This window comes from Myxocyprinus asiaticus, chromosome 9, assembly GCF_019703515.2.
Source record: "Myxocyprinus asiaticus isolate MX2 ecotype Aquarium Trade chromosome 9, UBuf_Myxa_2, whole genome shotgun sequence".
NCBI classification, from domain to species: Eukaryota; Metazoa; Chordata; class Actinopteri; order Cypriniformes; family Catostomidae; genus Myxocyprinus; species Myxocyprinus asiaticus.
In genome coordinates this window covers 40,364,125-40,389,251 of record NC_059352.1, presented here as the reverse complement: position 1 = coordinate 40,389,251, position 25,127 = coordinate 40,364,125, and the positions used below count along the sequence as shown (strand labels likewise).

At 38.6% G+C, this 25,127-nt stretch overlaps 1 protein-coding gene across 4 annotated transcripts in view; it reads right to left on the bottom strand.

The window, feature by feature from the left end:
* LOC127445818 (protein TANC1-like) overlaps positions 1–25,127 on the bottom strand; it is a 142,354-nt gene that overhangs the window by 14,716 nt on the left and 102,511 nt on the right. For all 4 annotated transcript variants that reach the window (XM_051706211.1, XM_051706212.1, XM_051706213.1 and 1 more), the window contains 10 exons: positions 21,398–21,629; positions 19,162–19,328; positions 14,300–14,907; positions 8,896–9,004; positions 8,204–8,326; positions 3,137–3,373; positions 2,161–2,325; positions 929–1,010; positions 536–669; positions 276–399 (listed from right to left, as the gene is read on the bottom strand). In XM_051706211.1, the coding sequence (XP_051562171.1) occupies positions 276–399; positions 536–669; positions 929–1,010; positions 2,161–2,325; positions 3,137–3,373; positions 8,204–8,326; positions 8,896–9,004; positions 14,300–14,907; positions 19,162–19,328; positions 21,398–21,629 (1,981 nt within the window). The remainder of the gene's footprint in view (positions 1–275; positions 400–535; positions 670–928; positions 1,011–2,160; positions 2,326–3,136; positions 3,374–8,203; positions 8,327–8,895; positions 9,005–14,299; positions 14,908–19,161; positions 19,329–21,397; positions 21,630–25,127) is intronic.

Here is a 25,127-nt window from a genome sequence, read left to right as displayed (position 1 = left end):
TATAATAATCCTGATTCAAGCATGGTAAAATGTATTCATCGGAGCAGAGATATTATTATTGGTAGATATAATTTTTTTTTTAGTCAAAGTATTTAATAAATGAACATGCAAGGGGTGGGGAATGAGTTAAACATGACAATGTAAATGACAGGATTTCCAATTCTGTGGAAATCTGCAGACGTTTCTATGGACATAGATTCTATGTGTGCCTGGTCATGAGCTTAATTACTGCAGTGGTGGGTGAAAGTTAAGGGTATTGTGCCTTTTGGGCTGACCCTGTGAGAGCAGGAAGTCAACAGTCTCCAGGTGTCCCTCGCTTGCAGCCACCATCAGAAGAGAGCGTCCATTTTTATCACTACAATTTACATCTGTGCCACGATGCAGAAACAACTCTGCTATCTGAAAGAGAGAGAAAAAAAAGAGTTAAATACTTTTTGGACTAGCAGCTGAATTCTTGACATTCACTCCTCGTCTCTATATATGCCTGTTTTTGTTTGTGTGAGAAAGTGTGAGCAAGTGTGAGCAATCGTCTTACCTGCGTGTGTCCATGTCTCACTGCATTAAAGATAGGGGTGACACCTCTGCGATTAGGCTGTGTTACATTGGCTCCCTGATCCAGCAAGAAGACACACCCCTCTAGTTTGCTCCGCCCAGCAGCAGCAGTTAGAGCTGAGAAGATACACCGATGACAAATTAAAATCTCAGCAGTACAGCAGACTCTGTTGACCTTGGAAGCTATTGCTGTGTATTCTCAAATATACTTCATACTGCATTTAAAGATGTTTCCAAAGCCAATAATCTCTTAGTAATTGCACGATAAGTTATTAGCAGTGGCTTTACACATCAACATGGATTTTAAAGGCTTGTACTGTAAAAGTAAGACGACAAAGAATTTAAGAGTTGTTAAGTTTCTAAGTTGTGTATTTACCTGTCTCTCCCCACAAAGTGTCGTGGCCATCTATCTGCACTGAGAATTCATCATTATTCAGTGCCAGTATCTTTTTCACCACCTGTAAACAAGCATCAAAAAAGATAATGATTATTCAAGGTGTATTTGTCTATTCAATATCTTTGTGTGTTTGGTACCGGTGTGTAGAGGTAGACCGATAAATTGGTTTTACTGATTAATCAGTGCCGATAGTTGCATTTTGGAACTATCGGTTATCCGCAAAAATCTATGCTGATAGTTGCAGATATTTTTTTTATTCCTCTGTGGCCAGCACTATTTTGATTAGATTAATCAAGTGTTCTAAATTGAAGCGAGGGCATGCAAAGAAAAATGTGACTAAGGGGCCTGGGTAGCTCAGTGGTAAAAGACGCTGGCTACCACCCCTGGAGTTCGCTAGTTTGAATCCCAGGGTGTGCTGAGTGACTCCAGCCAGGTCTCCTAAGCAACTAAATTGGCCCGGTTGCTAGGAAGGGTAGCGTCACATGGGGTAACCTCCTCATGGTCGCTATAATGTGGTTCGTTCTCAGTGGGGCGCGTGATGAGTTGAGCGTGGATGCCGCGGTGGATGGTGTGAAACCTCCACACGCGCTAAGTCTCCGTGGCAACGCGCTCAACAAGCCACGTGATAAGATACGTGGGGTGACGGTCTCAAACGTGGAGGCAACTGAGATTCGTCCTTCGCCACTTGGATTGAGGTGAATCACTACGCGACCACAAGAACTTAAGAGCACATTGGGAATTGGGCATTCCAAATTGGGAGAAAAAAATAAATAAAAGTGACTATATGGAAATTTCATATCTTGTGAATAATTATAAACCTTATTCCTCATTAAACCTCACACACACACACACACACACAAATATTCTTAAATATAAAGCATTGTAACAGAGAAAAGTCTCTGTCATTTCAAAATAAGAGTCCCTTGTATGTTTTGGACTTATTTAGAGTTAAAAGTCCCACATTATGCACCAAATTACTGGGATTTTGGTTGAACAATAAACTGCATCTGGGATTTTATTCATTTTGTACTCTTGTAGATCTATGTGTGTGCCCATCACAGTAAGGAAAGACTAAGAATGATTATTGCGTTATAATATCCTGTGCATATGCTCTTCTCTGAAAGTTTAAAAAAGGTCCTGAAAATGAATTCCAGGGGGCAATATTGCCCCTCAATAAAAAAAGTCAATTTCTGACACCGTGTGTATGGTACCTGTGTGTGTCCCATGCTGGAGGCAGCGATGAGTGCCTGCTGCAGTGCTGTGTTCTTCAGGTCTGAACTCCACTCCTGCTCCAGCAGATACTGCACAATCTCAGTGTGACCTCGCAGAGCAGCATGAACCAGTGCACATTGACCACTCTTATCTGCATGATCCACCTAACACACACATACAGGTTTGTTTACTTAACACTGAGGAAAAACAGAACATAATATTGACTGTAAATGAGGTATATTAGCCAGGAAATAAAGCATATTGTTTTAGAAGTTATCACTTTCGTAATCCTTTCTTTTTACTTTGACAAGATTTTGTAAATGATTGATCAGCACAGTTCCTGTAGTTCATCTTTAATATGCGTTACTGAAACACAGAGGTTTAGGTATGTGTTTATGACTCTGGTAAAGCATCTGAATCGCTTATAGCCAATTATTGTAAGCTTTGTTCAGACAGGAAGCAAAAAAAAAAAAAAAAAGCCATATCTGGCTCAGATTTGTTTTAGTACACTGTTAGTCTGAACAGTAAAAAACATGGAATCTGATTTTTACAAACCCAATCCAAACCACATCCATATGCGAGAATGGGAGACTGGAAATTTTGCCCATCGGAGAAGTAATGAAACCAGGGAAATACACTTTTTACACATGCGTGTCCAAAACCACTCACTCAACATTTAGTACATCGTGAATGGCACAAGTAAATGATCCATATGTGGTTTGAAATCCAATTAAATCTGGAATTATTTGCACTGCACACAGCGGTGAGAGGACATGATGGACATGGGTAAAATTTAAGTCTGTCCTCTCTTTCCACAGTGAATGCTGTCTCTTGAAATTGAGCAGATGATTAAGTCATTACTATGACAACCGAGTTAGATACATGAGATATTGACTACACTGTTTGAACAGACTCAATTTGATTAATTGTAAAACAAATCGGAATTCGGTGCTCTTGAAAGGGGGGGTCAGTTACCTTTGCCCCTTTTCTGCAGAGTAAGGTGACGAGTGGCAGGTGTCCATTGGCTGAGGCGTAGCACAGGGAGGTCATGCCGTTCTCAGACTGTCCGTCCACTGGTGCCCCACACTCCAGAAGTAAAGCAGCCATTTCCAGGTGCCCCAAGTGAGACTGCACACACAGGACTGGAGCACTGTTCAGCACTTCAGTATGGTAACACACATTCGCCCCGCCCAGAATCAGCAACCGAGACACCTGTGGACACAAGTAAGACTAGGTTAACACAAAAAAATTAAGCAACTGACTCAATTATTGAGTGTTTGAACCTTACACAACAGTTCTTCTAGTTTCAGCACAGGGTTTTAGAAAAATGTATCGTTCTTTGAAACTCACTCAGAATTTACAGGTTCAGTTCCATTACAGTCTCTACATTTTGATCCGTCAACCACAATTCACAATCTCATTCTCATTTATGATCTCAATCTACTGTCTCAACTATCTCACCACTATCTCAAATAATCTTCAAATTATTTACAAATTACTTATCTGCCATTTCGATTTCAGTATCCCAATTCCATTAAAATTCTTATCTTGCATGCTGCTTCTGAGCGCTATATTGCAATAGATGCAGCAGACCACTGCAATATGGTACACCGTCAGGAGTCGGAAATGTGCAACATCACTCCACTACTGTGATCCAGAAAATAAAATCATCTCTTTCACATGTCAGAAGTGTACTTGATTACATCCCGCATCTGGATTGTGAACAAGACTCAGTTCTGTTTCATTCCTCCTGACCGCCAGAGGCGGTGCTTAAGCACTAGTGGATAAACGCAGCAGCAGCCAGATAGGTTGAGAGAATATACCAACAAAGTCACGTGGTGATGTAGGCGGAGCTCTGAGGATGATAAGCCTCTGAGCCTCATGGTATTATCTGGTGGTTGGTGTTTACCGCTGTGATAAGTAACGGTTCCTCGCTAACTGAATTATTTATCTGCTGATTGTTGAATTCTACAAACAATCGCGGTAGATCAGTAAAACTGTAAGCCTCTGGGTGCAATCCTGTGGCGAGTGTTTTGATGATCGGTGGATATTATCCTCTTATTCCTAACGGTTCAATCTGAAGGGGGTGACGGCATATTAATTTGATTATGGCTCACAGCGCTCTTGCTCCCAGCTTTTTGCTGAGCTGTAGGATGCATCCAATTATCCTCCCTGACGATGGGCATGATATCTGCCCATCATGCTTGGGAGTTCAGCATTTAAAAGATGCCCTCACAGACCCACATTTGCACTGCAGTTTGCTGCCTATGTCGGAGAGACGGCTCCATTTAACAGAGTTGTATCTTAACCAGTCAATCAGCACCAGCTAACTCCACCACATGCTCAGAAATGTTGCGCTACTGCAGCAGTCAGTGCCACCCCAACAAAGAAGTCCACAGCTAAAAGTGACCATTTGACTGATCACTTTCTACCTAAAACAGCTGCTGATCTCTCTTCTGAAATGGCGAAAATGAAGCGTCTCTTTCAATCGCTTCAACCCGTTCCTCAAGCACCGGCTGTAGAAATTACACCGCAGAATGAGCACAGTTCCAATCAAGGAACAGGGGAAGAATTTCATGCTTCCCCCAATCTACCACGTAATTTGGATTTTGATGCTCTCTCTACATGTGCTTCCAACTCCTTTTTCCATAATCGTGTGGAGTTGAATGATGTAACTGTGAACGCTTTGCCTCAGAATGTTCCTGTTGGTGATTTAACAGTGGAGGATTGTTCTAGTGGAGGTTCTGTTCATTCGTCAGTGAATGCTCATTCTCTTCTGATGACACTCTGGCTGTACTCCAAATGGCAGTGACCTGTCTGGGCTTTGATAAGACACCTGCCCAGTCCAACGTTTTCTTTGGGCAGTCTTCTATGTAAAATTCTTTTGCTATGCTGACATGTAAGGATTTCTTGGCTGAATTTTCTAATGCACTTACGGGTTCGAATGCCCCTAAACGGCATTCAAGGACCGCTCACACTCTAACGTCTATGGCCGAAGCTGATTCTATTGGTGTGGGACACATGCCGGAGATAGAACAAGCTGTTGCGGCTTTGGTAGTGACCCCCGCCCACCCCCCAGAAGTTGGGTCTCATTGTGAATGAGTTGCTTGATTCTGACACAATCAATTACTTTTATCGAAATTACTTTGTACTCTTTTTCTATGTCGGCCACACTGTCACATGCTCGGGCAAACAATATCCTGCAGCTACTTGCTTGTTTCTGGTTGGAAACAATACTACCATATGGAGTGCTCCTTCAGCTGAGGGATGCTGATGGCTGCCGCTTCTGTAATTCCACTGGACCTGCTCCACCTCAGACCTCTCCTACTGTGGAACAACAGTTTGTGTTTGAGCCTCAACTGACATCGTTATCGGATTGTTTTTTCCAACCATTGCATCTAGGCATTGACACAATGGAACCAGATGAAGTTCGGTGTGCCCCTGGGTATCATTCCCTCTCTTGGGGAAGTACTCACAACCCCCTCAAGGGATGGGGGCAACGTATAATCAAAGGGGTGTGTGTGGCCGTTGGACTCCAGATCAGCCCTAAGACCACATCAACCTGCTAGAGCTATGTGTGGTTTACCTAGCTCTACAATATATCCTACCGGACCTGGCAGAGCGCCATGTTATTGTTCGGTCCAACAACACCTCAACAGTGTTCCATCTCAACCATCAAGGTGGCACAAAGTCCCTCAGGTCCTTACTTCTCACTGGCCTGGTCGCATCCCTGGCTTGCATTGTTGAGGATGATTCACCTTCTGGGGTCAAGCAGTCAGGTAGCGTATGCTCTCTCCAGAAATCTTCTGCATCCGGGGGAATGGAGGCTTCATCCGGATGTAGTGCAGAGCATTTGGCAGTGGTTCGGGAAACCACAATTAGATTTTTGCTTCGGAGATGACCACTCACTGTCGCTTGTGGTTTTCAAGGACAGAGACATCTGGCCCGTTGGGACAGGACGCATGGTCTCACAAATGGCCGAACTGCCTACTTTATGCATTCCCTCCTTTTCCACTGTTGTGGGAGACAATACACATGATCTCCCTGTTCAACCACAGAGTGATCCTAATAGCACCTCAATAGCCAGCCAGGACTTGGTCCCCCCTACTCTTGAAACTCTTAGTGGGCAGTCAATGGCAGCTTTCCCTCAGGAGGAACCTCCATTCACAGTTGGATGGCTGTGTTTGGCACCCAGACCCAGTCCATCTGCAGCTTTGGATTTGGCCTCTGGGTCCAGCCCTAATCAAACTGATTGTGAACCTGCTGTTGTTCACACTATTGCTAGTGCTAGAGCTGCCTCTACGCAACAGCTCTATGCCTCGCATTGGAAACTATTCTCTTCATGGTGCAGAGACCGTGGGTTCGATACTATACACTGTGAGGCTCCATGTTTTTTTTTTCTCCCCTTTTCTCTCCAATTTGGAATGCCCAATTCCCAAGATGCTCTAAGTCCTCGTGGTGGCGTAGTGACTCGCCTCAATCCGGGTGGCGGATGAGGAATCTCAGTTGCCTCCGTGTCTGAGACCGTCAATCCACGCATCTTATCACGTGGCTTGTTGAGTGCGTTACCACGGAGACATAGCGCATGTGGAGGCTCACGCTATTCTCCGCGACATCCCCTCACAACTCACCATGCGCCCCACTGAGAGTGAACCACATTATGGCAACCATGAGGTGGTTAACCCAATGTGACTCTACCCTCCCTAGCAACCAGGCCAATTTGGTTGCTTAGGAGACCTGGCTGGAGTCACTCAGCATGCCCTGGATTAGAACTCATGTCTCCAGGGGTGGAAGTCAGCGCCAAGGGTTTTGAGTTTCTTCCAACATCTTTTGGATGCAGGCAAGGCAGCCTCCACATAGAAGGTATATGTTGTGACCATTTCTGCCTATCATGTTCTTGTTAGTGATTCTTCCCTTGGTTCCCATACTCTTGTTGGCAGTTTTTTGAAGGGTGCAAGATGTTAAAGACCACCCCGCAATCCCCATTTTCCGGTTTGGAATTTGTGTGAAATTGTGCTTGACTTCCTTTGCTCACCCCCATTCGAGCCTTTGCAGAATATTGATTTTATTCTGTTTCAAAACAAACAGTTGATCTTATCTTTTAATATTCATATCCAAATGTACTCAATTGATGAATTCTATTAAATGTTCTAGTCTTTTGTAGATCACTCAGACCCCACTACTTTGGCTGTATCTCCTTGCCCCTGCTGTATACTGGACAAAGCAGCTTTAAAAAGACTATTTTGAGGAATAAAAAGTGCATTTCATAGTCATACTGACTACTGTGTAAGTTATTATTGTCCAGACTTTTGCTGGAAAGGAAATATAGAGACCGGACCTCTTGGAACTTTAATTGAATACCCCTGCATTAGACCATGCTAATTGCTTATTCCACATTCATTTAATGGTGGAAGGCATGAAGTCATATCGTTGATCGGAGCCAAATGAATGCAGCTTGGCTCTTTTTCTATGCTTTTTTGATGAAGAGAGGGGCTGTCTGGGATTGGAGGCTTTATTAAGATGCTGGATTAAGTGGGAACGTGTTAAAAGCAAAGGAAGCGCAATTGCATTTATTTATACAAACACAGCAGGAATTAATGAGCAGCTCTCCAGCCAAATATCTGTCAAGGACCTTGGCGCACACACACAGACTCAGAGTGACGCTCGTTTCATTAAAAATCACACCGTAGGAAAGGAAATTACAGGGAGAGTGGAGTCTAGACTGCAATTAACATATAATAGAATTAATAAATAGGCTAAATTTTTCAGTAAGCCTCAGTGCTAACTACTATGTTCTGGGTGACTTATGAAATATCCTTCACTCTGACTGACTCAGAGCTCTTGTGCGTTTGAATGCGTTAGTCACGATAATTGTTGGAGCCCTGTTCAACAATTCAGAAGCGCAAAGCAGTTATTCTTTTTTCTTTTTTACTTTATTGACACTGATTTTTATAGATGATGTTCTCATTGGCACATTGGGGACAAGTATGCATTTGTTCTGTGTTTGTTTGTGTGCGTGTGTGTGTGTGTGTGTATCCTCACCTTGACATTGGGTGTGTAGAGGTTTCTAAGGGAGGAAAGAGCTGCAGAGAGGCTGTCTGTACTGAAGCTGATCCACAAGGGCTGCAGAACACTGGAGGAAACTCCTGTTTTCTTACTGTGACCCTGACAACAGAGGAGGAGAGGCCTTAAATGCAGCTAAAATAGATGTCACTCAAAAAAAAAAAAAAAAAAAAAAAAAAAAAGAGACAATGAGAGTCTCAATCGGCTCTTTAGTTCAGTAGTAAGCAAACAGCCCAGGGTGCCATTTCTAAGGCTGTCCCATTGTCAAGCACTAGAAATTCCAGACTGCACAGTAAAAAACCAATGATCATCGGCCATTTCTTGAGGCAGTCTTTTATTGTTTATTATTTAATTGTTTATTAATGTATGTTTTGTACTAAAGTAGTGCCATCATTTACAGCATATTTGTCATTATGGTGCATTGTTTAATATAAGATATATAATAGCTAAAATGGAGATGCACAACAGCATTGTTTTTGATAAATACTACAAACATTTAAAAGTTTAATGATTAAATAATGTTTATTTATGAAGACAAGTCAGTATGAGCCAAAGGTTTAGCAGATCTAGGCTCTTGCTAGTACCTGAATTTGTGTTCACAATATACTGATTCACATCATAGGGAGTGGAATGAGACCTAGCTATTGATTTTGAGTATCTGTGCTTCCTACCTTGAATATGTGTGCTTTAAGGATGTGGTGGCCCAGTTCCATGGTTTGCTGGCGGTTGAGTTTGCCTTCTTGACGTGACAACATGAAAGCCATCAGAGCGTGTCCACTTCTGTTTACCAACATCAACAACAATTAATCAGAAATCCCCATCTTTGTCAAGACTGATATCAGCATGATTCATAATAATCATTTTGAAATCTCTCCCCTTAAAGAGAGGAGAGGGTTTTTTGGTGGATTCTCCTTTACTCTGAGACAAAATGTTTCAGCCTTATTACTTTCTGATTAACACAATCTAAATGGCTCTACGACAGCAGATGAATGAACATCCTTCATTTCTCTGTTCTCTTCCTCATAGACAGCAATTTTTTTTAATTCCCTCTGAAACATGATCCACAAGGTTTTCTTTATTGAAGTCCATGTTTGATCCACTCTTCAGTTTATAAGAGTGATGGAGCTATTGAAACCTTTCTAAATGAGAACAGATAATTGAAGTGTCTGAAAAATGAAAGAACTACACAGGAGTCATTTCACGTTCAAAGGCACGCGCACACACACACACTAGTTACTCCCTGTCTGAAAACAATTTAGAGAAAAAAATCATAACAAATGACAAATCAGGACTACCAGTGCTCAAAATACACCAGGTTACTAGGGAGTACTTGGTGTTTGCTAGGCAGCTGCTTACAGGCAAAAGTCATAATTCACCCCAAAGTCTCTATATTTTGGTCCCTAGTTATGTCCTCCTTGTAGTCTATAGGATGCCTCATGCCATCTGTTGCAGGGCTCCCTGTTCTTCTATTCTATTATATTTGCAAAAGGAACATTTGGGAGTCTAAAATATATATTTCCTATTGACATACTAAAGCTGAAGATATAAAAAAACCATCTTAAGACAAATGTTTGTGTGAAACATCTTATGTGCCTAAGACTTTTGCACAGTACTGTATGTTTATTTAAAAATAAATAAATTTGGGGGTTACTATATGGCAGGGCTCTTCAACTACATTCTTTGTGGGCTAGATTATCCAGATGAAAACTCAATGGGGGCCAAACATTTTCCATATTTTTCTTACCTAACACTTTAATTGTAACTAATATAGTAACATGAAAAACAAAACACTGTTAATAATGTGTGTTTGTTTACATTAAAATAGGCAGGGGTATTTTTTAATGTCTGGCCATAAATTCCTTTTTTAGATCTGGCTAAACAGAACAAAACTGACCTAACACCCTCAAATAACCAATAGGTTCCGATTAACATTACTTTGAAAATAAAAACATACAATGTAGGGTTATTGTTTATGAAAACAGAGGAAGAACATTTAGATCTGCTAAAGTCTGTATCTTTGACAATATTAACCCACATAAGAAAACAATGGCAATCTAATGTACAGGTGCATCTCAATAAATTAGAATGTCATGGAAAAGTTCATTTATTTCAGTAATTCAACTCAAATTGTGAAACTCGTGTATAAAATAAATTCAATGCACACAGACTGAAGTAGTTTAAGTCTTTGGTTCTTTTAATTGTGATGATTTTGGCTCACATTTAACAAAAACCCACCAATTCACTATCTCAACAAATTAGAATATGGTGACATGCCAATCAGCTAATCAACTCAAAACACCTGCAAAGGTTTCCTGAGCCTTCCAAATGGTCTCTCAGTTTGGTTCACTAGGCTACACAATCATGGGGAAGACTGCTGATCTGACAGTTGTCCAGAAAACAATCATTGACACCCTTCACAAGGAGGGTAAGCCACAAACATTCATTGCCAAAGAAGCTGGCTGTTCACAGAGTGCTGTATCCAAGCATGTTAACAGAAAGTTGAGTGGAAGGAAAAAGTGTGAAAGAAAAAGATGCACAATCAACCGAGAGAACCGCAGCCTTATGAGGATTGTCAAGCAAAATCGATTCAAGAATCTGGGTGAACTTCACAAGGAATGGACTGAGGCTGGGGTCAAGGCATCAAGAGCCACCACACACAGACTTGTCAAGGAATTTGGCTACAGTTGTCGTATTCCTCTTGTTAAGCCACTCCTGAACCACAGACAATGTCAGAGGCGTCTTACCTGGGCTAAGGAGAAGAAGAACTGGACTGTTGCCCAGTGGTCCAAAGTCCTCTTTTCAGATGAGAGCAAGTTTTGTATTTCATTTGGAAACCAAGGTCCTAGAGTCTGGAGGAAGGGTGGAGAAGCTCATAGCCCAAGTTGCTTGAAGTCCAGTGTTAAGTTTCCACAGTCTGTGATGATTTGGGGTGCAATGTCATCTGCTGGTGTTGGTCCATTGTGTTTTTTGAAAACCAAAGTCACTGCACCCGTTTACCAAGAAATTTTGGAGCACTTCATGCTTCCTTCTGCTGACCAGCTTTTTAAAGATGCTCATTTCATTTTCCAGCAGGATTTGGCACCTGCCCACACTGCCAAAAGCACCAAAAGTTGGTTAAATGACCATGGTGTTGGTGTGCTTGACTGGCCAGCAAACTCACCAGACCTGAACCCCATAGAGAATCTATGGGGTATTGTCAAGAGGAAAATGAGAAACAAGAGACCAAAAAATGCAGATGAGCTGAAGGCCACTGTCAAAAAAACCTGGGCTTCCATACCACCTCAGTAGTGCCACAAACAGATCACCTCCATGCCACGCTGAATTGAGGCAGTAATTAAAGCAAAAGGAGCCCCTACCAAGTATTGAGTACATATACAGTAAATGAACATACTTTCCAGAAGGCCAACAATTCACTAAAAAAAATTTTTTTATTGGTCTTATGATGTATTCTAATTTATTGAGATAGTGAAGTGGGTTTTTGTTGAATGTGAGCCAAAATCATCACAATTAAAAGAACCAAAGACTTAAACTACTTCAGTCTGTGTGCACTGAATTTATTTAATACACGAGTTTCACAATTTGAGTTGAATAACTGAAATAAATGAACTTTTCCACGACATTCTAATTTATTGAGATGCACCTGTAGAACTGTCTTTTTAGATAAAATAATGAAAAAAATGCAATTTATGTTCTTATTTTTTTCTCTATTATCCTCCCATTCAGCAATGGAAAATGAGCCTTTCTTTGTTCTGCACATCTGGTGAATTTGTGCATGAGACAGGTATTTGTGCAGATAATCATTGGTAAACGGAGAACAAACTGATTAGATATAGTTCAGGATTGAGAACAAAACACAATCAGGATATATGCATGTATGCAGGTTTAATGACGCTTCACGTTATCACTTTTAACGAGCACGACTGACCCTGAACAGATGATAGGCTACACGCCCATTTAAAATGTGAAGAATGGAGAATAAATGCAAACGCTTATGTGTATTTTCTCTAAAGGTTCGGTTTTCATCATCGATTTAGGTTGTGCATATGAGCCGAAATCACTTCTGTAACAGCTGTGAAGTATTTGTTAAGTCTGTAGTTTTGACTGCACCTGCTAAGCAATTTGCATGAATACATTTTGATTGAATAAGACTTGATAAAATGTGCTCACCTAAAAGTTGCTGGTTCATATTTTAAAGAGCAGTGAAACTAAACTAAGCCCAGACAAGCGCACTCCGGTCCGGAACTGGATCATGGATCGCTTTTGATGACCGCTGATGCTGTTGTTAAACTCACCGCTGAGTTATGCTGAAAAGAGCGCTCGGATGTTTAGACTGTGAAGCAAAGGGTCAGATAAATTGGCGGGTCGCATCAAATCATCAACTATATTACATTAAATAAAGAAATCATACCAGAAGACTCAGAGAAGTGGTGGTATGCAAGAAAAACTGCCGGTACTCTGTTGACTAAATTAGAGAAGTGCAGGTTCTACCCCCCCACTTCAAGCACTGACTTGGTATGATGGAATTTAGGCCTGAAATTTAAGTTATTATTAACTCTCAAATTAAATCAAACCATCGATCAACTCATGTAAACGGAGTCCAAATCAAATATGGCGACACCTCAGTTGCCTCATTGGTTCTATTCTTCTATTTGTTTATCATACAAAGTGATTGTATGCATTCAGAAGACTTGGATTATGACACATGAGTCATATGAACTACTTTTATGATACATTTCAGTACTTGTTTATGCTTTGAAGGAAGATATTAGGTCTCGGCGATATGGCTACAAATATTATATCTCGATATTTTTCATCTTATTGTCAATATTCGATATATATCTTGACAATTATGGATTTAATCTGAAATAGCTCAAATGATGAGATTTTTTAAATTAGTGTAACCATCATTTTAGCCAAGTAGATTCAATTTTTAAAAAGGCACTGAATAAAAATCTAGTTTAAAATAATGAAGGCATGTTTCCTACAGTTTTATTTACTAAATAAACATAAGGGAGACTGATATTTAATCATTTTCATTGATGTACACTTTTTAATTTTTTTATATACAATGATGCATAGTCGCTTAATAAAAAGCTTTATTATTATTATTATTATAAAGATTTTTTGTGAATGAACAAGGTGTGTAAAAACAACCTATTTTTTGGAACCCGGCTGAATATTGCATAATACTAAATTATTAATGTGGGACACAGCCAAGTTTATTATAATATAATATAATACTGAATTTTCATTATTATTTTAAGGATTAGATTTGTTTTATATAAAAGTAATATATTTCCATCCTATTTACTTCACCTTCCTCTGGAGCTTTTATTTTGACACTGAAAGAAAGTGCAGTGTGTGTTTGACAGTTTACAATGTTCCACATCTGTTGAAATTGTCATCTAATTTTCTCCTCTTCTGTGCCACATTGGTAGATCTGTATAATAACTTGTAGCGGTTACTAATGTTTAGAATGCTTGAACCTGCAGTACTTTGATTTCACAATGCACGTGAACTGCTCTAAAAGCACTAAAAACAGAGCCCATGAGCCCGACGCATGCACAGAACAGCACGTCCCCCCATTATTCTGAAGCGCACACAGACCATATTTATACGTCTTTAATCAAACTTTTTTGCAGTTTAATAATCGCATATGGCCGTATTGCCATTTTGATGTTATTTTGATTAATTGTGCAGACCTGAAAGATGCACTCTTTATGAAACTTAATGGGCAAAATAAAAAGCACATTCAAATATAGTGGTATTCACGATACTGATTTTATTAATGTTTATATTTTTAAATTGTAGTTAATTTTATATCACCTGCGAATTCATCGGGATTATATCATGAATATTCAATATATCAACAAGCCCTACAGTTGATGCTATCAACTACTATTGTACTGAAATTAGCTAATGGAACCTCCTTTAAAATATCATCTTTTGTGGTACGCAGAAGAAAGTAATTTGGATTTGGGATGACGCGAGGGTGAGTAAATGATGAGAGAAATTTCTATTTTGGGTGATCTACTTCTGTAGGTATGCCCAAAAGGAAGTGACAACACTACTCACCTAGGGTCGCACAAGAAATCAGTGCTTTCTCCGTCCGCCCTCCATACTAGCCACTCCCTAAAGGAGGGGTGGCAGAACATGCGTGTCCTGTCTCTGCGGCCAATCAGAAAGCAGGAAAGAGCATCCATGCGCTGCTGGAGGTCCTCCCACTCTAGCTCTCCTCTCACGGAGCCAGCGTTCAGTGCTCGAAAGAGCTGCTCGTCCGTCAAAGGATGCAAAGACGCTAGAGCCACGTTTAGCAATGGCAGCACGCGCTCAAACGCAGAGGCTGATGGGAATTTCATGTTGCACTGCAGCAGGTAAAGCTCAGACAGGGACACAGGTATCACCTTATAGCTGGAGCTTTTGATGACCATGTGGCCTTTCTCAAACAGGTCGAGCGTTAATTTTAGGTACAAAAAGGAGCCCTGACTGTGGCCGACCAAGTGGGCGCTGAGCTTAGAGTTGTTTGCTGGGTCAGCTTTGCCATTGATGGCGATGTTGCTGATGATGTCAGGGCTGTGATCTATACGGTGCTGGATATAGGAGCTGAGGTCAGAGGTTATGTCCTTGTTGTCTTGGAAATCATCCAGGGAGATGATGGGAAAGGGGAGGAGACTGGTGACTTCCTGTGAGATGATACACACAAAAGCCAATGTAAAGTATTTAAATATAAGCAATAAAATGAAAATATGAAGAATGAAAGTTAATTTACAAAACAGATGAACTGCATTCAAAGACAATGTAAAATGACAATGTAAAATGCAGATAAATGCAAACCTGTGACTGCACGTCTATATCAATGTTAAAACGTTGCTTGGCAATGGTAAAAAGCCTACAATTAGACTAATTAACTATTTTACTTGTGGAAGAATTGTTTATTCCCATTATTATTAATAATAATAATAATAACTTTTTTTTTTAAATTAATGTATTTTATCCTAAAAAAGAATAAAATCTCTAAGAACATCCATTACCCAAGGTAAAATAACTGAAACAACCATTTCTTGGCTAATTGGTTTATTTCATTAAGTGTTTTAGTGACCTTCAGTGACCAAAGGAAATATCTATCTATCTATCTATTATATATATATATATATATATATATATATATATATATATATATATATATATATATATATATATATATCTACAGTTACAACAAAGCCATTTTGATGCAATTCCTTCATAATTCAGGTAGCAGTAGCATCAAAAAGAGACAGTGTCCCAGTTTTCTGCCTTCTGCAATGGAAAGAGAAGCAATTACAATAAAGAAAGTTGGGATTTTAAGGGACGAATCTTCACTTAAAACCAGTTCTGCACCATATCACCGGAGTAATGACCACCAGCATTTCCAAAGAACCCCTTTTTCTTGAATAATTACAGTTCCTTTCAGATTACAGTTTTATGCTGTAACCACTGACAACAGGGTGCCCTTGATGACTGCAAGAGGAAAAATTAATGAATACTACAAGGACCACAGTAGAACTCCTCATATACTGAGCTATGGCCCTTAGTCGAGGTATATGCCCATATTTCATTTAACACAAATGAAACCAAGGCTTCAAGGCAGAGTTCCTCAATAGGCGGCCCGCGGGCTGGATACAAATGTTTGGCCCATGCTAAAGGCCTGTTCACACCAAATCCGTGACGATTATGTGAGACAATCTTCCGACGAAAAGTCTACACAGAGTGCGTTAAAAAATAAAAATGAAAAAAAATGTCACCCCTGTAAATTAGGTGGAGCTGTTGCTGTTCTACAAAAATGTATACCAGTCTCATGCCCATACCTTCAGCTGTTAAGAGATTAATATATTGAATTCTGTTAAAGCATTCATCTACCTAATTTGACATAACTGTTTCATTATGTTCTTTCCATGGTTTTGATGCATTCTGAGGAGTACATAATCTGTGTTTTTATGCGAGTGAGATGAGTAAAGAGTGCAGTTGCATAAATATATGTCCTATTTATATTTGTACATGTATTTTGCTACATGTTCCAAACGGACTCCCGAAGCCAACACATTTTTTTATAATATCTGGATTAATGCGTGGATAATATAACAAAAGGTAATGTGATACAAATACACATGGAATAGTGCACATTAAGAATAACATTGTACAGAACAAAATATGATATATAGCCTAATATTAAAAATAATTTATAAGAAACATTGGCTCATGGTATTTTCTTTATTGAAATTATTGCAAAACTTTGTTATATTATCCTTAAGAACAATAACAATATTAATGCTAATAGGTCTAATAATTGAATCTGCAGTTAGTGAAAGTGCAGAAAGTAGATCCCGTTTGGAGATGGGCAGGAACAGTTGACTGGCATGGAGGTCCAGATGAAAGTTTTTTTTTTTTTTTTTCAGCAGGCAAATTTGTGTTGTTTTGTGTATCTGTATACAAACAAAATGTTCATAATTGTTTGAATAAATAAAACAGGCTACTAATACTGAGAAAAAGAACTAATAAAAAATATGAATATATATGCATGACTAATAAAAACAACCAGAGTAATAATAATAATAATAATAATAATAATAATAATAATAGTAGTAGCAGCAGTCATTACATTACATCGTCATTACATTGATGGCTGAGGCCCCTGACTTTGTATTGTTGACAGAATTTGGCCCTTGGTGAAAACTAATTAGGGAACCCTGCTGTAAGGGATAGATTTACAGTTCATGTAACGTGCTGTACCTCGGTGTTGATCGTCATTCCCAGTTGAGAAAGCAAAATCAGACATTAAAGCGCTGTTCCAAAACCTAGTGAGCTGCCTTGCTGCCTTCTATGGGAGCATCCTAACCATCATGGAGCTTCAAAAGCAAACAATTTGGAATGCTCCATATGCTGCACAAATAGCACTCTACACGGGAGACTTGATTTCACTAGAGTTTGACCATAGCATGTTGCTAAGCTAATGATACGATACTGTAATAAGCATTCAAATACACAGCACAAACAAATATGGCATTAAACAATCTATTTTTAATTACACTGAACTATTTTTATTGATAGGGTTGTGAACCGAGAACTGTTTTTTATTCGGAAAGGTTCCTTTTTTTTTTTATTGTATTTTTTTTTATACAATTTTGCAAGAATTGCATTTATCTATGATCCCTACTTTCAGTCTCAAATGTTTATTTGATTAAGTTTATTCATTATTATCGACATTTCCGTGTCATGTTGGATTTCTCCTTGCGAGCTCGTCACAAGGCAAAACTGGGATTGCCTTCTCTGCAAAGGATGTATGCTTTATTGCCTTAGAGTCTGGCACCATAATTAATTTGCCTACCTTTTAGCCCCCATGTCAGGAGCATGTCTATTTTGCCTTAAATTGTTGCCTCCTTAAACAGCTTGCTAGGTTTCAGAACAAAGCATAAGACACAACAGCTCATTGAACAGACTACATTTATCCCTCACAGCCTAAACGTTAAATTAAATATGGCGTTTATGTGACTAAGGTCCACGTGTCTGTTAATTTTCATCTTTCTGAACCATCATCATCATCTGTATGCGAGACATGATGCATTTTTCCAATTAAAACAATTGCAGGATTAATGTTTTTGCATAAGCAAAAGCAGCCTGGTGGGGTGTGTTTGCCTGACAGTTTTGGGTCACTGCTTTAGGAAAGAGGGAGAATGTACGTGTGAGAAAAGAGTATAGGGACACACTGAGCATCTGTGGTGTTGCATCACAGCCCTTAACCCCTCTTACATAAGCTCCATCCCTGCAGGCCAGAGTCCAGCTCTGATCAGACCTGGATTACACACACAAACAAACAAACACACATACACCCTATAACACCAGCCACTGGCCAGCCATTTGGAGAGCACAGATTACTAGACAATACAAAAAGGCACATCAGGACACTGGGCAGGCTACCATCTTAAAACATTCTAAATAGCTACTGAGACCAAAGCCATCATGTATACAGTTAGCAGATGGTAAGAAAGCAATCAGAGGTGAACTGCTATTGATTACCGGTATGTATAATTTACATCTCTGCATGCTAGGTCGCACTTATTACAGCAATAAGCCACGAGAGGCAGCACATTACAGTGATTTTACAATTGGTAATGGGTGTTTTTAGGCAGGATGTAGCTGAAAATGCCCTAACTGTCTCTGTGGTTAAATCACTGTAAGAAGTGGCTTATTGCTTTTATAAAATGGCAGCAACAGCACTACAATAAAAGTCATCAATGTCCAATAAACAGTTACATTTATTATTAATAATTATTTGAATAGACAATTCTTCCACCAAATAATATAGTTTTTTTATTATCCTAACTGCAGATTGTTTGTGGTTGGCAAGAAACGTAGCAACAGCTATGGTTTTATAGTCATTTTACAACAGCTTCAAACGCTGCTCAACCAAACAGAATTTAGAGCTGAAACTATCCGTTTTGTGATATACAGTGGCAAGAAAAACTGGAATTACCTGCATTCATGTATAAATTTGTTTTAAAATCTGGTTTGATCTTCATCCAAGTTACAATAATGAACAAACAATCTGTTTTAACTAATAACACAAAAACATAAATGACACAATGAAGCTGGCATCTTCTCATCCTGAGACGTTACCTAGCTACAGTGGTAAACAGTTGCAGCTAGCACTCACGGTGTTACTCACATGACGCAAACATAACGCAGCTCACACCTAAAAGTACAATGTGAAAATAGACATGGGGAAACAGGAGGAGGGAGGCAGAATCGAACATGGGTGGATCAATCGCAGGGCTATCTGGTTTGATGCCGCAGAAATAAAAACCAAGCAATAGACAGAAAGTTATGTTGCAACTCAGCCTGTGCAAAACTTTGAAGGTCTCAGTAATTAGCCTGATGTACCATCCAAGACACAGAAAACTCACCACCAGGTTGGCCCTGACAGTCACAATCAGCTTAAGCCAAGAAGGAAACTTGGAGATGATTTTGGCGATGAAGGAGGCAATGGTGTCTCCATAGTCTGGTTTATGGAACTCTGCCTCATTTAGACCATCCACCAGGATAATGTAATCTTCTTCAGGTATCTTCCTCTCTGCACAAAAAAATTACATCATAAGAACAAAATTAAGTTAGATAAGACCCCAGCAAGGGTCAGTTAGAATTTTATGTTCTGCAGCCGGTTGCAAGAAACCCCTTAAGTTAAGAAAACCTTTACAGGAATAGCGCACTCAACAAATAAAATACTGTCATAATCTGTGAATGAACTTTCTTCATGCAATCATGAACGTGGACATCAAGAATTTAACTGAAAAATGACTTCAATTGCGGGTTGCTTCTCACCAAAACCTATTGTATGCCTACAGAAGACTTGGAAAATGATGCACAAATTGCATTGGATAACTGTACCCTTTAGGACACAAATTCTTGAAGCAATAGTTCAAAAAAATTCCATCATTTACATCCAGTCAAATAAGGCTCATCAAGATGCAACACATCTTGACATGTGAATGAACATACTGTATATGCAAATAAGATTTGAGAAGCTACAATGGAGTGGAAGAATGACATTTTTAATTTTAGTTTGCTACTCGCACAAAGCTATCATAGGTTTCCGAAGACTTGGAATATTGAACACAAGTCATATGGGCTATTTTTATGGTCCTTTTTGTAATTTTGTGTGCTTGACAGCACCTGTCCCTATTCATTTTCATTGTATGGAAAATAGTGTAAACCTTCTGCTTAATATCTCCATCTGAATACTACAGAAGAAAGCCAGTCCTTGGAACGACGGGTTTGGAAAGACATAAGAGTGAGTGAATGATGACAGAACTGTCCTTTTTGGGTAAACTATTCCTTTAAAATCAACATAAAACAGCATTTACAACACATTTTACTTCTGTAATTTGACATATTTCAGAGTAAGGCAGGATATCCAACAAGAAAAAAAATTAGGGCAGGACTTGATCTTGTCCTTCGGGAGTTGTTTGGATTGTGAAAAGTGGATGCTGCATACCAGAATGGAGCCAGACCTGAATGCAAGTTTGTAATCAATTGTACACAATTACCTCCCTGCCGGCACCCACTTTTGAGGAAGCTTTTTTTATTAGAGGCTGAAGGTCAAGGTCACCTTGAAAGGATTTAAAATGTATCACTTTAAAATCTATCATTATTTACAACCGTTTGCTATCCTATATCCTTTATTATATTAACATTAACAAGGGTTAAATTACTGCATCAACTAGATGGCAGCAAAATGGCTGCATTACTTACAAGCGTGATTTTTTTTCCCCCAAACCACTTGAGCACAAGCCACGTCCTTATTGAAAACTACCGGCAGGCTTATCTTATCGTTGGTTGGAAAATCGGATCCATTCACGATCTTTCTGGAGTCTGAACTATTCACAGGTGACTGTGTGATTATATGACCAATGGAAACGTTCCTGAGGGTTTAGTCATGACTGCGGGGCGTGGTTTGTGCTCAAGTGGTTTTGGGAAAAAAAAAAAAAAAAATCACGCTACTTACAACAGTATCCTAAATAAATGACTAAATAGCTATTTGGCTATTCGTTAACTTTATTCACTAGCCGACACTTTAACCACTTGGCTGACGTTATCTAGGCATGCATATGCCTAGATAACTTCAGCCAAAAAGGAAGCTATTTCAGAGGCGGAGCTTTAAGTCATTACATTTTGATGACTGATTACAAAGATAATTTTTTTATTTTTTTGGAATAACATGCACTGATAAAACATACACAATTACACCTGGAACATGTAATAAAAAGTAAATAAATGTTCATTTTAATTTCATGTTGTCTTCAACCAATTTTACACATACAAAGGCTGTTTTATCCTTTATATTCAAACATAACAAACCAGGAACCTTGAACGTTTTCTGCTGAGGGTTCACAGTAATACAGCTCTATATCTTCATTTCCATACTCGAAATTTGCTCTAGTCTCATTCTCTAAAATTCCTGTTAAGTCCTTCATCTGTCGCTCCTTGCGATCCAAGCCATTTCCGAGGACCATCTGTTAGCATCCGTACTGGGCCAAATTAAACGAGGCAAGAGCTCTCTTCTCCCCCATTACCCCTGAGCAAACATATTTATTTTTTTATTAGATTGTGTGATTAATGATAGGAACATGTGAAGCTTCTCACCCTTGCGTAGAATTGTGAGGGGCTCCAGGACACCCTTACGGAAGGCGGCTGCAGGGTCCTGGACGCAGGAGCGTAAGCTGAGCAGACCCTGCAGGTGTGTCTCCCTCAGTAAGAGTTCTCGATAGGTGCCAAGGCGAGGAGCTCGGCATAGCAGAGCCGACACACTGTGCACAAACTCCGGGACCAGGCATGTGTATGTATTATCAGCCTGACAATAGTGATACGCTGCAACCTACAACAGGAGAGAGGGGGGTGGAAGAGGGAGAGGAGAAAAAAAAAGCTAATGTCAGGATAAGAAGACAAGATTATGCACATTAAGAACAAAGAAGAAAGAGTTAAGTATGTATATTAAGGAGGTTATTTCATACTTTTTTCTCTTTTATGCCAAAAACAGTTATATATATATATTTTTTTATGACTGTTTTCCACCCTCTTTCAGCCCTTGGCTGCTGTGCCTTTATGAAATGCCCCATTTGCATGTAAAATAAGCAGTAGCACTGATCACGGTACTCTGGTGTTTCTACATGAGCTGCGAGTTCTCTGTTTTTTGTTGCCAATATAATTTGTATGTTTTTTGTATAATCAAAACTCATGTGGAGGGACAAATATCTCAATTAAATAAAATTGTAAAATATATATTAAATAAACCTTATTAAAATTGTTTAAAATTATTAAATCAGTAAATTAATCATTACATCACAAAATAAATAAATATGTTCTATGTATTTGATACTAGCTTTGCATTAATTTTTAACTTGCCATTAGCTTTGGGTTGATTTTCATTAATGCACGAGCTTTGCTCTTTTCATTTTCTTAATTTGACTCCCAAAGGTTCCATTCACACAGAATGCAAAAAGCTAGATGAACAATGGCACAACATATGGCACAGCATGCAGGTGTCTGGGGATATGTTATAAAAAGTTATTTTAACTTGACACAACATCTTAAAAACATAAAAAATAAGAGGCTCATGGCATGAAAGAATGATGTGAACAACGGACCCAAAAACATGTCCTTTAAGAACAGCCCCAAGAAACTGATTTTGAAAGGTGAAGTCCACTAGTGTTGAGTGACTATACCGATAACTAATGCTAAAAATGAAAAGAAGCGAAGCTCTTGGTAGATAAAGCTATTAGTAGATAAAAGTATGGATGAAAGATTAAAAAAAATAAAAAAATAAAATAAAATAAAAAATGTATGGATTTAAATATTCAATAGTTAATAAAAATGTTAATTATGTATTTAACGATTTAAATATTTAACAATTTATTAAATTAGGCTCTCCATAAATAACAGCTTCTTGCAAAGCCTGCATCATATTGTAAAAGATACACAAAACAAATCAACGCTGAAATGCGCTGCACAAAATGTTAAGATCGGACTGAAATGATCAGGGATCTTTTTAAATATACATTTCTTCTGCTCATTTTTATAGATTTCCTGATACCATTTTTTTGAGAATGAATATGAGGACCGATAATTGCTTTTAGGTACTCGCCGATACCTGTTTTTTTGTTTTTTCTGAATTTCATATCAACAGTTTATTTCAATTTTATCATCAAAATGATGTTTAAATAAATTAATTCATTAACAATTTAAATAAAATGACAATAGACCAATTATTTTTCAACATAATATTGTATTGTTTTTATCAAATGAAGTGCTTTTATACAGAACCTCAGAGCACAATCCAAAATACAATACTGGTGTTATTTTTGTCAATTAAAGTTGTGTGTAACAGAGCATCACAGATATGAGATCTTGCTTAAATATAATATAATTATTACTGATTACAATGATTAATATTAGTAGTAGTAGTACAGTGAATATTACATAACTATACACTAGTGATATATTTGTCATACTTTTTTCCATTTAAATTGAGCTTTTATTTTGGAGGAAGCTATTATTTTGAAGCTCTTTTTGTTTGTGTGTGTTTTGACTAGCTTTTCACATCCGAAAAAGCCGGTCGCTACGTGACCCAATGTGATTATTAAAAAGCAAAATGCTGCTGTTTAATTAAATAAATATGTAGTCTGTATGTGCCTCACACTACAAAGTGAATTAATGTCAATGTCAAATTTATTTATAGAGCACAATTTATACAACAGCTGTTGACCAAAGTGTTGTACAACAAGAGCTATACAACAGATATAAAACCATAAAATAAGACAAAAGAAAACAGTAAAACATTAAAACATTAGGCTTGATTAAAAGCCAAAGAGAAGAAATGTGTTCTTAGCAAAGATTTAAAAACTGGTAATGTCTGAGCTGTTCTTAGGTGTGCAGGTAAACTGTTCCAAAGCTTGGGACCAGCTATGGCAAAGGCACGTTCGCCAGTTTGCTTCAGTCTAGACCTAGGTACAACAAGCAGCCTTTGAGCCGCCCCCGATCTAAGGGCTCTAGAGGGATTGTTAGTTAGTTAGTTAGTGATTTTATGCCATGCCAGCTTCCATGGCTATTTTCATGATGATAAACAAGTGAAACTGTGTAAAAATTTAGAGTAATTAAAATATAAGGTTTTTAAAATTTATTTTCGATAAGAACTCTAAAACTGACTCAGGGTTGACTGTTAAAAATCTCTTCAGAAGTGTCTGCCAAGTAAAATAAATTCCTAAAAGAAATAAACCCAGCACAATTGAATAAAATATGCTTCAAAGATAGTAGATTCTGACATGCAGTGGATGCATGCATGCATGGTGGATATTCATCTGATATTAAAAACGTATGTGTGAGTCCGGAATGTCCTATTCGGCAATGGGTGTAAATGATCTGATTCCAGCGACTACTGAAATTAAAGATTCGTCTTTTGCCCACTACAGGGTTGATTTCATGCAATTTGTTTGTAATGCATTGATCCCATTCTGTCTGCCATTTGTTGATGATGTAAGAGATTATGGTAGGTTTCAGATCTGAGGGTGGTATGGAGCATTTTTAAGATCTGTAGAAAGTGCTTCTTTAGCTGCAGAGTCTGTTTGTTCATTTCCAAGGATTCCACAATGGCCAGGTACCCAGCAAAAGTAAATACTAAAATTATGTGCCTCCAGAGCTAACAATTTGGTTAGAATCTTTACAACGGCTGGGTGGTCATTTTTGAGTGATGCAAGCGCTTGAAGACATGATTTTGAATCTGTTATTATAAAGAAATTTCTCTGTTGTGTGGTCTTGATGTAATCCAATGCTAGAATAATAGCGTTGGCCTCTGCTGTAAAAATTGAGCTCTGATTGGGGATCCTTATTCTGCTTTTTTGGTGATTGATCACATATGTAGCTGACGCATGATCTCCAGACTTTGATCCATCTGTATATATAGGTGTGTGTGATGGAAACATCTCTTTGATATCCAGGAGTTATTGAAGGTATTAATTCGAATGGGTTTCAGATTTTTTTGCTTTTTGTTAAATCCAGAATTATTTTAGTTTTTTTGAGATTCCAGGGTGGGATACTGCAGAAGTATGTCTGTTCCATTATGCTTAAATAAACTTTTATGTTTTCTACATGGGTTTTAATTCGTAGACCAGGATGTTGGATATGACTCAGTTTTCTCTCATACAGATATGAATATTGGGGTGAGAAAATTGCATGATATGCTGTATTTTCTTTGTTGGTTTTTACTTTTGTTGAGTATTGCAGGGCTAATTTGAGACGTCTGTTCTCTAGAGAAAGTTCATTAGCCTCTACATATAAACTTTGAATTGGTGATGTTCTGAAGGCCCCCAGTGCCAGACGT